Source organism: Carlito syrichta, unplaced genomic scaffold, assembly GCF_000164805.1.
Source record: "Carlito syrichta isolate Samal-C Ts95f unplaced genomic scaffold, Tarsius_syrichta-2.0.1 Scaffold120465, whole genome shotgun sequence".
Classification (NCBI taxonomy): Eukaryota; Metazoa; Chordata; class Mammalia; order Primates; family Tarsiidae; genus Carlito; species Carlito syrichta.
In genome coordinates, this window is record NW_007064561.1 from 166,476 (window position 1) to 178,701 (window position 12,226).

Here is a 12,226-nt window from a genome sequence, read left to right on the forward strand (position 1 = left end):
TAGGTCGAAGGTCGTGAGTGTGCCAGTGCACTCTAGCCTGGATTACAGAGTGAGACTCCAACTCAAACAAAACAAAACAAAAAAAGAAATCAGCTGCAGATAAGAGCAGAATTTTCTTTTTTTTTTAAGCTGGGGTCACACTGTCGCCCAGGCTGGAGTGCAGTGCCACAGGCCACCACAGCTTTAACTTGCTGGGCTCAGGTGATCCTTCTGCCTCAGCCTTCCAAAGAACTGAAACCACCACAACCGGCTAACTTTTTGATTTATTGTAGAGATGAGGTCTTGCCAAGTTGTCCATGCTGGTCTCGAACCCTTGGACTCAGGCAATTCTCTCACCTCAGCCTCCCAAAATGCTGAGATTACAGGCGTGAGCCACCCGCGCCCATTTTAAAAATGGATCATATGTCTTATTTAGTTGCGAGAGCTCCTTGTACCTATAGCATTCAAGTTATTTCTTAGATACGTATTTTGCAAATATTCTCACAGTCTTGCCCCACCTGTGCCAATTATTACTGTTGTTACTATTACTATTAAGGGATTATTATTATGCAGAGATACTACCATGTAAGGGTCAACCTGTAAGGGGGAGGCCTCGCCATGCTTTTTTTTTTTGAGTCGGAATCTCACCATGTTGCACAGGTTGGAGTGCAGTGGCACCCTGACGGCCACCGCAGCTTCGACCTGCTGGGCTCAGGTGGTCCCTCTGCCTCAGCCTTCCAAATAGCTGGAACTACAGGCGCACGACACCACGCCCGACTAATTTTTTGATTTATTGTAGAGACGGGGGGGAGGTCTTGCCAATTTTCCCAGGCTGGTCTCGAACCCCTAGACTCGGCAATTCTGTCGCCGCCGCCTCCCAAAGTGCTGTGATAACAGGCGAGAGCCACCGCGCCCGGCGCATACATTTTCTTTAATGAGGACAATAGAGAGCCGTGGTCGTAATCAGGGTACAGCAAGAGTCAGAATTTCTTATTGGAAAGATCTCCCAAGGCAGAGAAGACCTGAGACGGACGGAAAGATCACACAACTCCTTGGAAGCCACGGTCTTATTGGACCCTGGAACCGCACACGTGCGTACACGCATGCGCCGAACACACCCCCTTGTCCCAGGCGTCGCCGGCTGCGCGCGCAGCCCCTGGTCAGCCAACCCGCCTCTTAACGGCGTATCGCGCCGCGCTGCTTGCGCAAGTTCTCAAAGGGGGCGGGGCCAGGAGAGCGCGCTGTAGCACGTGCGCAGGGTGGGAGCGTGCCGGGGGGCGGGACCGGCGCATGCTCAGAGGGCGCGAACGTAAAGGCGGGAAAAGACAAGATGGAGCGACAGGGAGTACGCGGCGCTAGCTCACTTCGCGCGGGCGGCGGGCGGACTGGCGGGAAACGGCCGCGATCTCCAATTTCCTCTGCGGACCCGAGCCCGGCCGCTTGTCTTATGCCATTGAGGCTGCCTCTTACCAGGCCTGGCCCCAATTTCCTGACTGACTGACCGGACCCTGACTGACGCACTGTCGCGGCTAGAATGGGGACTTCCACGCGTGGCGCGTGGCAGGAGGAGGGTAGAGAGAGGCACAGACACGCATGTGCCGCAACCATTTCTTTTTTTCTTCTTTTCCTCCCTCTCTTTCCTCGAAGGACTCAGGGCGACACACACGAGTTAGGAGCTCAGGCCCTACTCTGGCTCTCCTCCCAGAGCCCTGCCCCCACCGTGGCCCTTCAGGTCTCCTCCAGGGAAAGAGTGGACCTCTACCCTAAGCCCCTGTCCTGGCGGTGCCCACCTCAACTCCACGCGTCTCTTCTGGGGGTCCCTGCGTGCCACAGTGGCACACCGAGGTGCCCAGGATGGAGGGGTCGGGTCAGGAGAAGGATGCTCTGACCACTTCTCGCCTTCCCTCCTTCTGCCCTTCAAGCGCTGGCCGTGCTCGCAGGTGGACATGCCCCGTGTAGAGTGCAAGGACCAGGAGCCGCAGCCATTGGGGGAGAGCAAGGAGCATCAGCAGTGTGAGGAGAAACTGGAAGAGGAAGCTGGTGGAGGGCCAGCTAGGTGAGGAAGAACCCGCCCAATGGGTTCACGCAGGCCCAAGGTCCTTCTCGGTCACTCTTTCCCTTTCCCAAGGCCCTGCCAGTGTCTGCTCTTGGTGCACTTATTCCACAGGAGGAGGGGGAACATCATCCATTGCCAGGCACGGTTCTAGGTGTTGGCGACACAGCAGTGAGCACGAGGAGGAGACAGTGCAGTCCCTAATATATAGCCATCAGCTTGATGCTCCCTGCAATCGGGGAAATGGGGAGGGTTGGGTGTCGAGTTTACATCGGAGGACCAGGGATGACTTCATGGCAATGACAACCATGTGGGTGTGGCGCTCCAGGCAGAGGGACAGCAGCTGCAAAGGCCCAGAGGGAGGACTGAACTGGAGCAGCCTGGGTACTTGGAAAATAGGAAGAGACACAGACAGGTAAATGGGACTTTGGATGTTATTACCTGTGAGAGGGTTTGAAATAGAGGACAGACATGATGCAGCCATAGCAGGGATCATTAGATGATGATGATGATGATTTCTTTTTTTGAGTCAGAGATTCACTCTGTCTCCCAGGCTGGAGGGCAGTGGCACGCTCATGGCCACCGCAGCCTCCATCTGCTGGACTCAGGCAATCCTTCTGCCGCAGCCTTGCAAGTAGCTGGAACTACAGGCATGTGCCACCACGCTCAACTAATTTTATGATTTATGTGTCTTGCCATGTTGTGCAGGCTGTTCCCAAACCCCTGAGCTCAGGTAATCCTCTTCCCTCTGTCTCCCAAAGTGCTGGGATTTTACAGGCATGAGACACCACACCCAGCTTATTATTATTTGAGTCAGACTCTCTCACCCAGGCTGAAGTGGAGTGGCATGATTACAGTGATCACAGCTAACAGCAGCCTTGACCTCTTGGGCTCAGGTGATCCCCTCCACCTCAGCATACTGAGTAGTTGGGACTAGAGGTGTGTGCCACTATGCCTAACTGATTTTTTTTCTTTTTTTGAGAGATGAGGTTATGCTCTGTTCTCTAAGTTGATCTCAACTCCTGGGCTCAAGCAATCCACCTGTCTCAGACTCCCAAAGTGCTGGGGTTACAGGCATGAGTCACTGAGCCCAGCTAGATTATTGTGTTTTTTTTGTTGTTGTTGTTGAGTTGGAGTCTCACTCTGTCACCCAGACTGGAGTGCCGTGGCCGCTCCCAGCCACTGCAGCCTCGACCGCTCCCGGCCACTGCAGCCTCGACCTGCTGGATTATTGTTAATAAAGTTTTATTGGAACACAGCTGTGCTTGTTCTTTTGCATATTGGCTATGGCTGCTTCTGCACAGTTGAGTTGTTGCAGCAAAGCCTGCTTGGCCTACACAGTTGAAATGATTTACTTTCTGGCCCTTTAAAGGAGCTTGCTATCTTCTAGACTTAGTATTACCAGGCTTCCTTTGCCTTCCTTGCAGAGAATAGGTTGTGGAGGCAGGGAGATTGGTGAGGAGGTAGTAATCTCAATGGAATGATCTAGGTGCAAGACAACTGTGACTTGGCCCATGGTGAATCTGTGGAGGTTGTGAGAAGTGGTCAGATTCTGGAAGATCAGAGCTGACAAATTAACTATTGAGGTGAGACAAAGAGAGGCAGGTGTCAAGGATGACTTTTTTTGAGTTGTCTCACTCTGTTGCCCAGCCTGGAGTGCAGTGGCACGCTCCCGGCCACTGCAGCCTCGACCTGCTGGGACTCTGGCAATCCTTCCGCCTCAGCCTTCCAAGTAGCTGGAATTACAGGCGTGTGCTACCACGCCCGGCTAATTTTTTGATTTATTGTAGAGATGAGGTCTCATCAAGTTTCCTAGGTGGGTCTCGAAACCCGCGAGCTCAGGCAATCCACTCACCTCAGCCTCCCAAGGTGCAGGATTACAGGCTGAGCCACCAAGCCCGGCTAGGGATGACTTTTTTTTTTTTTTGAGTTGGAGTCTCACTCTGTCGCCCAGACTGGAGTGCAGTGGCTGCTCCTGGCCACCACAGCCTCAACCTGCTGGGCTCCAGCGATCCTTCCACCTCAGCCTTCCGAGTAGCCAGAATTACAAGCATATGCTACCACGCCCGGCTGACTTTTTGATTTATTGTAGAAATGAGGTCTCACCAAGTTGCCCAGGCGGGTCTCGAACCCGCAGGCTCAGATAATCCACTCACCTCAGCCTCCCAAAGGTGCGGGATTACAGGCTGAGCCACCGAGCCCGGCTTAGGGATGACTTTTTTAAAAGTTTTTGTTTTGTATGTTTATTTATTCACCAAATATTTGAGTGTCCACTTTGGCTAGACACTGTCCTAAATGCTGGGGATATAGCTGTAAACAAATCAGAATTTCTGCCCTCTTGGAGTTGACTTTCTTTCATTGGCAGTATGCATTTAAGGTTTCTCTATGTCTTTCCTTTTTGAGTTGGAGTCTCACTCTGTCACCCAGGCTGGAGTGCAATGGCATGCTCACAGTCACCACAGCCTCCACCTGCTGGGTTTAGGTGATCCTTCCACCTCAGCCTTCCAAGTAGCTGGAACTGCAGATGCATGCCACCATACCCGGCTAACTTTTTGATTTACTGTAGAGATGAAGTCTCACCAAGTTGCCCAGACTGGTCTCAAACTCCTGGGCTCAGGCATTCCTTTTGCCTCAGCCTCCCAAAGTGCTGGGATTACAGGTTTGAGCCACCGTGCCCAGCCTCTCTATGTCTTTCTGTGGTTTGATAGCTTTTTATTTTATTTTATTTTCTTAGAAAGCAGGATTTAAGCCGGGCTCTGTGGCTCAGCCTGTAATCCCGCACCTTTGGGAGGCTGAGGTGAGTGGATTGCCTGAGCCTGCGGGTTCGAGACCTGCCTAGGCAGGCGAGACCTCATCTCTACAATAAATGAAAAAAAAAATTAGCCAGGTGTGGTAGCGCGCGCCTGTAGTTCCTGCTACTTGGAAGGCTGAGGCGGAAGGATCGCCAGAGCCTGGCAGGTCAAGGCTGCGGTGGCCAGGAGCGGCCACTGCACTCCAGTCTGGGTGACAGAGTGAGACTCCAACTCAAAAAAAAAAAAAGCAGGATTTATTGAGAGGACAGAAACCTCCCACAGTGGGACGGGACCTGAAGGGGTTGCCCAATAGCTCAGTTCTTTTTTAGCCTGGAATAATATTTTATTATGTAGACATTCCATGGTTTATTTAGTCTTCTTTTATTTATTTATTTTTTTTGTTGTTTTTTGAATTGGAATCTCACTCTGTCGCCCAAACTGGAGTGCAGTGTCATACTTATGGCCGTCACAGTCTCTACCTGCTGGGCTCAGGTGATCCTTTTGCTTCAGTTTTCCATGTAACTGGAGCTATAGGCATGTGCCACCACGTCTAGCTAATTTTTTTTTTTTTTAATTTGGAGTCTCACTGTGTCGCCCAGGCTTGAGTACAATAGCACACTCAAGGCCACTGCAGCCTTGACCCAAAGTGCTGGGATTATAGGCATGAGCCACTGCATCTGGCTTGTTCTCCTTTGGAAAGATATCTTGAACTGGGTGCGGTGGCTCATACCTGTCACCCCAGCATTTTGGGAGGCCAAAGTGAGAGGATTGTCTGAGCTCATGGGTTTGAGACCAGCCTAGGCAATTTGGCGAGACCTCGTCTCTACAATAAATTAAAAAATTAGTCAGGTGTGGTGGCACATGCCTGTGGTTCCAGCTACTTGGAAGGCTGATGTGGAAGACTACCTGAGCCCATCAGGTCGAGGCTGTGGTGGCCGTGAGTGTGCTACTTCACTCCTGCCTGGGTGACAGAGTGAGACTCTAACTAAAAAAATAAAAAGATTTCTACTAAAAAAAAGACATCTTGGTTGCTTCCAAGTTTTAGCAATTATTAATAAAGCTGCTATAAACATTCATGTGCAGGTTTTTGTGTGGATATAAGTTTTCAACTCATTTGGGTGGATGGGAAAGAGCACACTGTTAGATCATATTTGCATTGCTGCCATCAGTGAATAAGAGTTCCTGTTGCTTCAACTCTCCAGCAGTATTTGGTGTTTGGATTTTGGCCATTCTAGGAAGGTTATAATGTTAATTTCATTGTTGGACTGATTTGCAGTTTCTGATGCCATGTAGTTGAGCATCTTTCCATATGCTGATTTGCCATCTGTACATCTTCTCTGGTGAGGTGTCTGTTCAGATCTTTTGCTATTTTTTTGTTTGTTTTGTAGAGATGATGTCTCACTATATTGCTCAAGCTGATCTTGAACTACTAGCCTCAAACAGTTCTACCACCTCAGCCCCCTAGAGGGCTGGGATTTTAGGTATGAGCTGCTGCACTTGGCCTTTTGCCCATTTTTCATTTGAATTTGATTTCTTATTGATGGATTATGAGAGTTTTTTGTATATTGGATACCAGTTCTTTATCAGATATGTGTTTTGTAAGGATTTGCCCCCAGTCAGTGGCTTGTGTTTTCTTTTTTTTTTTAAGTTGGAGTTTCACTATCACCCAGGCTGGAGTGGAATGCAGTGGCACGCTCATGGCCACTGCAGCCTGGACCTGCTGGGCTCAGGCAATCCTTCCGCCGTAGCCTTCCTAGTAACTGGAACTACAGGCGTGTGCCACCACGTCCAGCTGAATCTTCTTGATTTATTATAGGGACGAGGTCTTGCCAAGTTTCCCAGGCTGGTCTTGAACCCCTGGACTCAGGCAGTCCTCTTGCTTTGGCCTCCCAAAGTGCTGAGATTACAGGTGTGAGCCACCGCACCTGGCCTAGAAGTTTTAAATTCTAATGAAGACCTATTGATCAATTTTTTTCTTTCATGGGTTGTGCTTTTTGTGTTGTATCTAAGAAGTCATCACCAAACCCAAGTTTACCTAGATTTTCTCCTGCATTTTCTAGGGATTTTATAGTTTCATGTTGTATATTTAGTTCTATGATTCATCCATTCTGAATTCATCTTTGTGAAAGGTATAAGGTCTGTGTCTAGATTTGTGTTTTTGCAAGTGGATGTCTAGTTTCTCACTATTTGTTGAAAATACTGTTGTTTCTCCATTGAATTTTTTTTGCTCCTTTGTCAAAGTTTAGTTGACGATGTATATGGTTCTGTTTCTGTTTCTGGGCCCTTTACTCTGTTCGGTTGTTCTATTCTGCCTTTTCTTTCATTAATACCACACTGTCTAGTTACTATGGCTTTATAGTAAGCCTCAAAGTTGGGTAGTGCCAGTCCTCCAATATTGCCCTTCAAAATTGTGTTGGCTATTCTGAGTCTTGCCAAGCTGACTTTCTAAAAGGGTAATAGACAAAAAATTACTAGGCTGGGCATGGTGTCTCAGGCCTGTAATCCCAGCGCTATGAGAGCCTGAGATGGGAGGATTGCTTGAACCCAAGAGTTCAAGATTAGAGAAAGCTATGATTGCACCACTGTACTTCAGCCTGGGCAACAGAGCAAGATTCTGTCACTAAATGGTAATCATTAAAATGTTATTTCAACTGCTGGCAAGTGGTGTGAAAAAACAGAAAAATATATATATATTACATATATACATAGTAAGGAGCAACTGTAGTGTCAGGGACTTTAGAGCAGGACTTAGAAGATCTCTAAGGAGGTCACATGGGAAGGAGCCACCCAGGAGACATTCTGGGCCCAAACATTCTCAGCAGAAGGAACTGCAAGTATGAAGTTCCTGACGTAGGAATAAGTTTCATGTTTTCCCCAAACAGCTAGAAGGCTGGTGCGCCAGGCATTGTCATATCAGCAGGGACACCCAGGTCCACCAGACATGCTCATTCTTCCTGGTATTTCCACCTGACTGGGGAGACACAGAAGAAACCGGGGTATTGGGAGACCTTTCCCCTGTGGGCAGCCTGCCAAGGAAGACATCCTTGAAGAAGCAGGGCTGAAGATGAGGGCAAATTAGTGCAGAGTGGGCAAAGGGATGAAAGGAGGAGTTGAGAGAGGAGCTTGTGCAAAGCTCCTGTGTGGCTTTCAGGGAACTGAAGTAAGGCCAGAGTGGCTGGGTGGGAGCCAGGGTGAGTGTCAGGGTACGGGTGCAGGACTCAGCAGGGCCCAGGTCATGGAACTTTTTGTAGGCAATAGGCTTTAGCCTGGATATTATATATATATATATATTTTTTTTTTTTTTGTAAAAGCTTTATTGAGATATGACTGACATACCATTCAATCACCTTGAAGTGTATAATTTGATTGCTTTTAGTATATTCATAGAGCTGCACAACCATCTCCACAGTCAAGTTTAAAATATGTTCATCAGCCAGGTACGATTGCTCACGCCTGTGATCCCAGTACTTTGGGAGGCAGAGGTGAGAAGATTGCGTGAGCCCAGGGATTTGAGACCGGCCTAGGTAACTTGGCAAGATCTTGTCTCTACAATAAATTAAAAAATTAGCTGGATGTGGTGGGGCTTGCCTGTGGTTCCAGCTACTTGGAAGGCTGAGGCAGAAGGACTGCCTGAGCCCAGCAGGTCGAGGCTGCGGTGGTCATGAGACTGCCACTGCACTCCAGCCTGGGTGACAGATTGAGACTCTGACTAAAAAAGCCCCAAAATGTTCATCACTCCAAAAGGAAATCTCATACCCCTAGCTGTCACCCCCAGTCCCTGCATCCTCCAACCCCTGGCATTTACAAATTTACTTTCTGCCTCTATGCAACTGCCTATACTGGACATTCCATATAAATAGAATCATATACTGTGTAGTCCTTTATGATAGACTTCTTTCACTGAACACGTTTTCAAGATTTAATCACATTGAAGCATGCATGAGAACTTCAACCTTATTTATTTTTTGAGAGACAGGGTCCTGCTCTATTGCCCAGGCTGGAGTAGAGTGGCATGATCATAGCTCACTGGAACCTTGAACTCCTGGACTCAAGCAATCCTCCTACCTCAGCTTCCTGAGTAGTTGGGACTACAGGCACTGCCACCACGCCTGGCTAATATTTTTTAATATTTAAAATTTTTTTGTAACTGGGTGTGGTGGAGCAAGCCTGTAATCCCAGAACTTTGGGAGGCTGAGGTGAGAGGATTGCCTTAACTCAGGGATTCAAGACCAGCCTGGGCAACTTGGTGAGACCTTGCCTCTACAATATATCAAAATATAAGCCGGATGTAATAGCATGTACCTGTAGCTCTAGCTACTTGGAAGGCTGAGGCAGAAGGATGGGCTGAGGTGGAAGGATCGCCTGAGTCCAGCAGGTTGAGGCTGTGGTGGCCATGAGCATGCCACTGCACTCCAGCCTGGGTGCCAGAATGACACTCTGACTCAAAAAAAAATTTTTTTTTGTAGAGGCAGGGTCTTGTGTTGCCCAGGTTGCTCTCTCACTCCTGGCCTCAGGCAATACTCCCACCTCGACCTCTCAAACTGTTGGGATTACAGATGTGAACTAGTACACCTGGCCCAGCTTCATTCCTTTTAATGACTATAAAATAATCCATATGAATCTACCACATTTTGTTTATCCATTCATCAGTTGATGAACACTTGGGTAGTTTCCACTTTTTGACTGTTATGAGTACCTCTGTTATGAACATCCATGTACAAGTTTTTGTGTGGATGGATGATTTTATTTCTCCTGGGTATACATATACCTAGGAGGGGAACTGCTAGGTCAGAAAAGTGATCTGTTTGCTCAGGTTCCTGTTAAAAAAACCAATATGGCTATTTTGTGGAGAATGGTGGGAGATCAGGTGGGAGACATCTAGCAAGGCAGATGGAGAGAAGTGCCTCGCCCCATGAGGCACAGGCGGGAGATCAGTGAGGATATCTCCGGCCTTGCTGTGCTGAGCTGGCTCCTACTGGCTTGCAAGAGCCAATTCTACACATCTCTTCCCAACTTGGCATTTAGTGACTTCATGTTGGTAGCTTGAAATTGGCGATGGCGGGAGTCTTTGCATCGTGGAACTTGGCAGACACTTAAAATCAGGGCTTTGCCCCCTCCACCAGAGGGCCAGTTGCTAAATGCTTACTAGCACACCACTGCTCCCTGCTTTCCTGCTTGTAGCCATTTCCAGCAGATGGTGGCTTCTCTGGCAGAGGCAAGAATACAATTTCTGTGTTGCCCTTGGTGTTTGTCCTTTGTTTTATTTTGTTTTCGAGGTGTTTGAAGTGGCCGAGGATACCCATGTAAACATGTCTAGGATACGGTTGGACTTTCTGACCTGGAATTCAGGATTGGGTCAAGGTCTGGAGATGGCACTGTGGGAGTCACTGTTTCAGCGGCAGCTGTGGAATGAATGAGCTCACCTGGGGAAAGAGAAGAGGTTCAGGACAGGGCCTGAGGACTCCAGGCATAAAGCCAGCTTTCCTTTGCCTCCCACATTCCTTGGTTGTAAGTCAGACTGCATAGTGGAATGGTTTCTAGTTGCGTGTTGTCAATTGGAGGCCAGAAAAAGGGACGAGATGGCCAAAGTCATTTGTTTTATATCTTGCTGTGGAATAGCACCTTTAGACCAGGATCTATGTGGTGAAGAGACACAGACCATTGCAAATCACTCAGAGACTTCAAGAAGCTCCACGAGAGCTTTGGGCCAAAAAACAGATGGATTAAAACCAGAGCAGAGGCCAGTTAATAGATCCAGCAGCAGATACTCAGCAACATGATTAAAATGTTAACACATTTTAGGAGAGAAAAGTAGAGGTTGAGGAACCAGCTCATCAGCTTCGATTCAAACCTTCCCCCTTCCTGGCTGTACTTCAGCAAAACATCATTTTGTCCAAACACCAGAGATTCTGTTGTGTTCCTCCTTGAATGTTTGATTAGCTTGCTCCTCCCCTGGGACTGCTGCCTGCAGTGGTCATAAGTGGCTGGTGGATTGTTTACTTGTATATCTGTTAGAGGCCATGGAGGGAGGGCCCCACCAGCGGGCAGCTCTGGCTCACATGCCTGCCAATCACAGCTTTACCTGGAGCGAACAGATGGTCTCTTCGCTTAGACCCATTTCCTCTGCAATTCCTGGGCCCCCTGCCAGCCTGGGCCCTGCTTGGGAACTATGTCCTAATCCTCGAACCAAATTAGGGACTCCTTAGAAGGACAGACCATAATAGATTAGCGCAGCGATGTGTTCATAGCCCCCATCTCACAGCCCAAACCCTGGGCAGGCTGTGCATGCCTGGCAGGCTGTGTTGGACTGACTTCCATTCCCTGGCCTCAGTCCAGGGTTCCGCAACAGAAGCCAGCCCAGGAACTGGGGAAACCAGTGGAGAGGACACCGCGCATTTTGTTTATTAAAGTTAATTGGTGAATGCAGGCTCAGGGAAGCCTATGATTCATTAGCATCCTGATTAATATGCAGCTGCTGAGTATTAAGAAAAATGAAATAGAAAAGAATAAATCCCCAAAGGAGAGGTTGGAAGAATAAAGAAGCTCTCAGCAAACATCTGATGCAGGCCTTTGTCCCACCACAAAATTTGAATTAGCTGGATTCAAGTGAAGTTTTTTGTTTTTTTTTTTACTATTTGCTTAACTGCTATGAAAACCCATTCCAGCTTCATCCCTTGAGTCCTAGAAAGGAAAGCTCCTAACCATTAGCAGCTCAAGCAGGTTGTGAGCAGTCATACAAAAAGAAATACCCGGTGCTATCATTGGTTTTAATTTCAGGGTCCTTAGACTGTTGAGATGGTCTGGGAGAGGTTGAGACAACAAGGCAAGCTGTGGGTACAAAGAGGCTGGGAGCAGGAGTGTTAGACCAGCCCCTTAGTGGTACATTCATTTTGCAATAATGCCCTGTCAGTGGTACATTCATTCAGCAAGCACTGATGAAGGCTTTGGGGGTACCGAAAGTCACAGATAAGTAGAATGCTATCCCTGACCTCAGGGTGACCGTGCATGGGAGGGGACTGATGTACATAAACTATGGTGGCTTTGTGAACAGCAAGGCCAAGTTGTAATGTGGGTACAGGAGCAGAAGCTGCGAGTGTTCCCTCTTGAAGGCGGCAGGAAGGGAAAGTCATTCCAGGCAAAGGCTGATGGGTTTGGGGACACTGGAAGGTTCCAGATTGCTGCAGATGGGGGGATAGTAGAAACCAATAAAGCTGGAAAGAGAAGGTGGATGCTGAGGCAGGAGGATCGCCTGAGCCCAGGAAGTTGAGGCTGTGGTTGAGCCATGATTGTGCCACTGCACTCCAGCCTGGAGTCTTTAAAGTGTGGATAATAATGAAAGTACTGGGGTCTTTAAAGTGTGGATAATAATGAAAGTACTTTCCAAGTCATTCATGTATTCAAA

At 48.4% G+C, this 12,226-nt stretch overlaps 1 protein-coding gene across 1 annotated transcript in view; it reads left to right on the forward strand.

Moving 5' to 3' along the window:
- The first annotated feature begins 1,297 nt into the window (after window positions 1-1,297).
- Window positions 1,298-12,226, forward strand: part of SYCE2 (synaptonemal complex central element protein 2) — a 22,881-nt gene continuing 11,952 nt past the window's right edge. Inside the window, exons 1-2 of the mRNA XM_008048031.2 lie at window positions 1,298-1,324; window positions 1,920-2,035. Of these exons, the coding sequence (XP_008046222.1) occupies window positions 1,310-1,324; window positions 1,920-2,035 (131 nt within the window). The 5' untranslated portion in view covers window positions 1,298-1,309. The remainder of the gene's footprint in view (window positions 1,325-1,919; window positions 2,036-12,226) is intronic.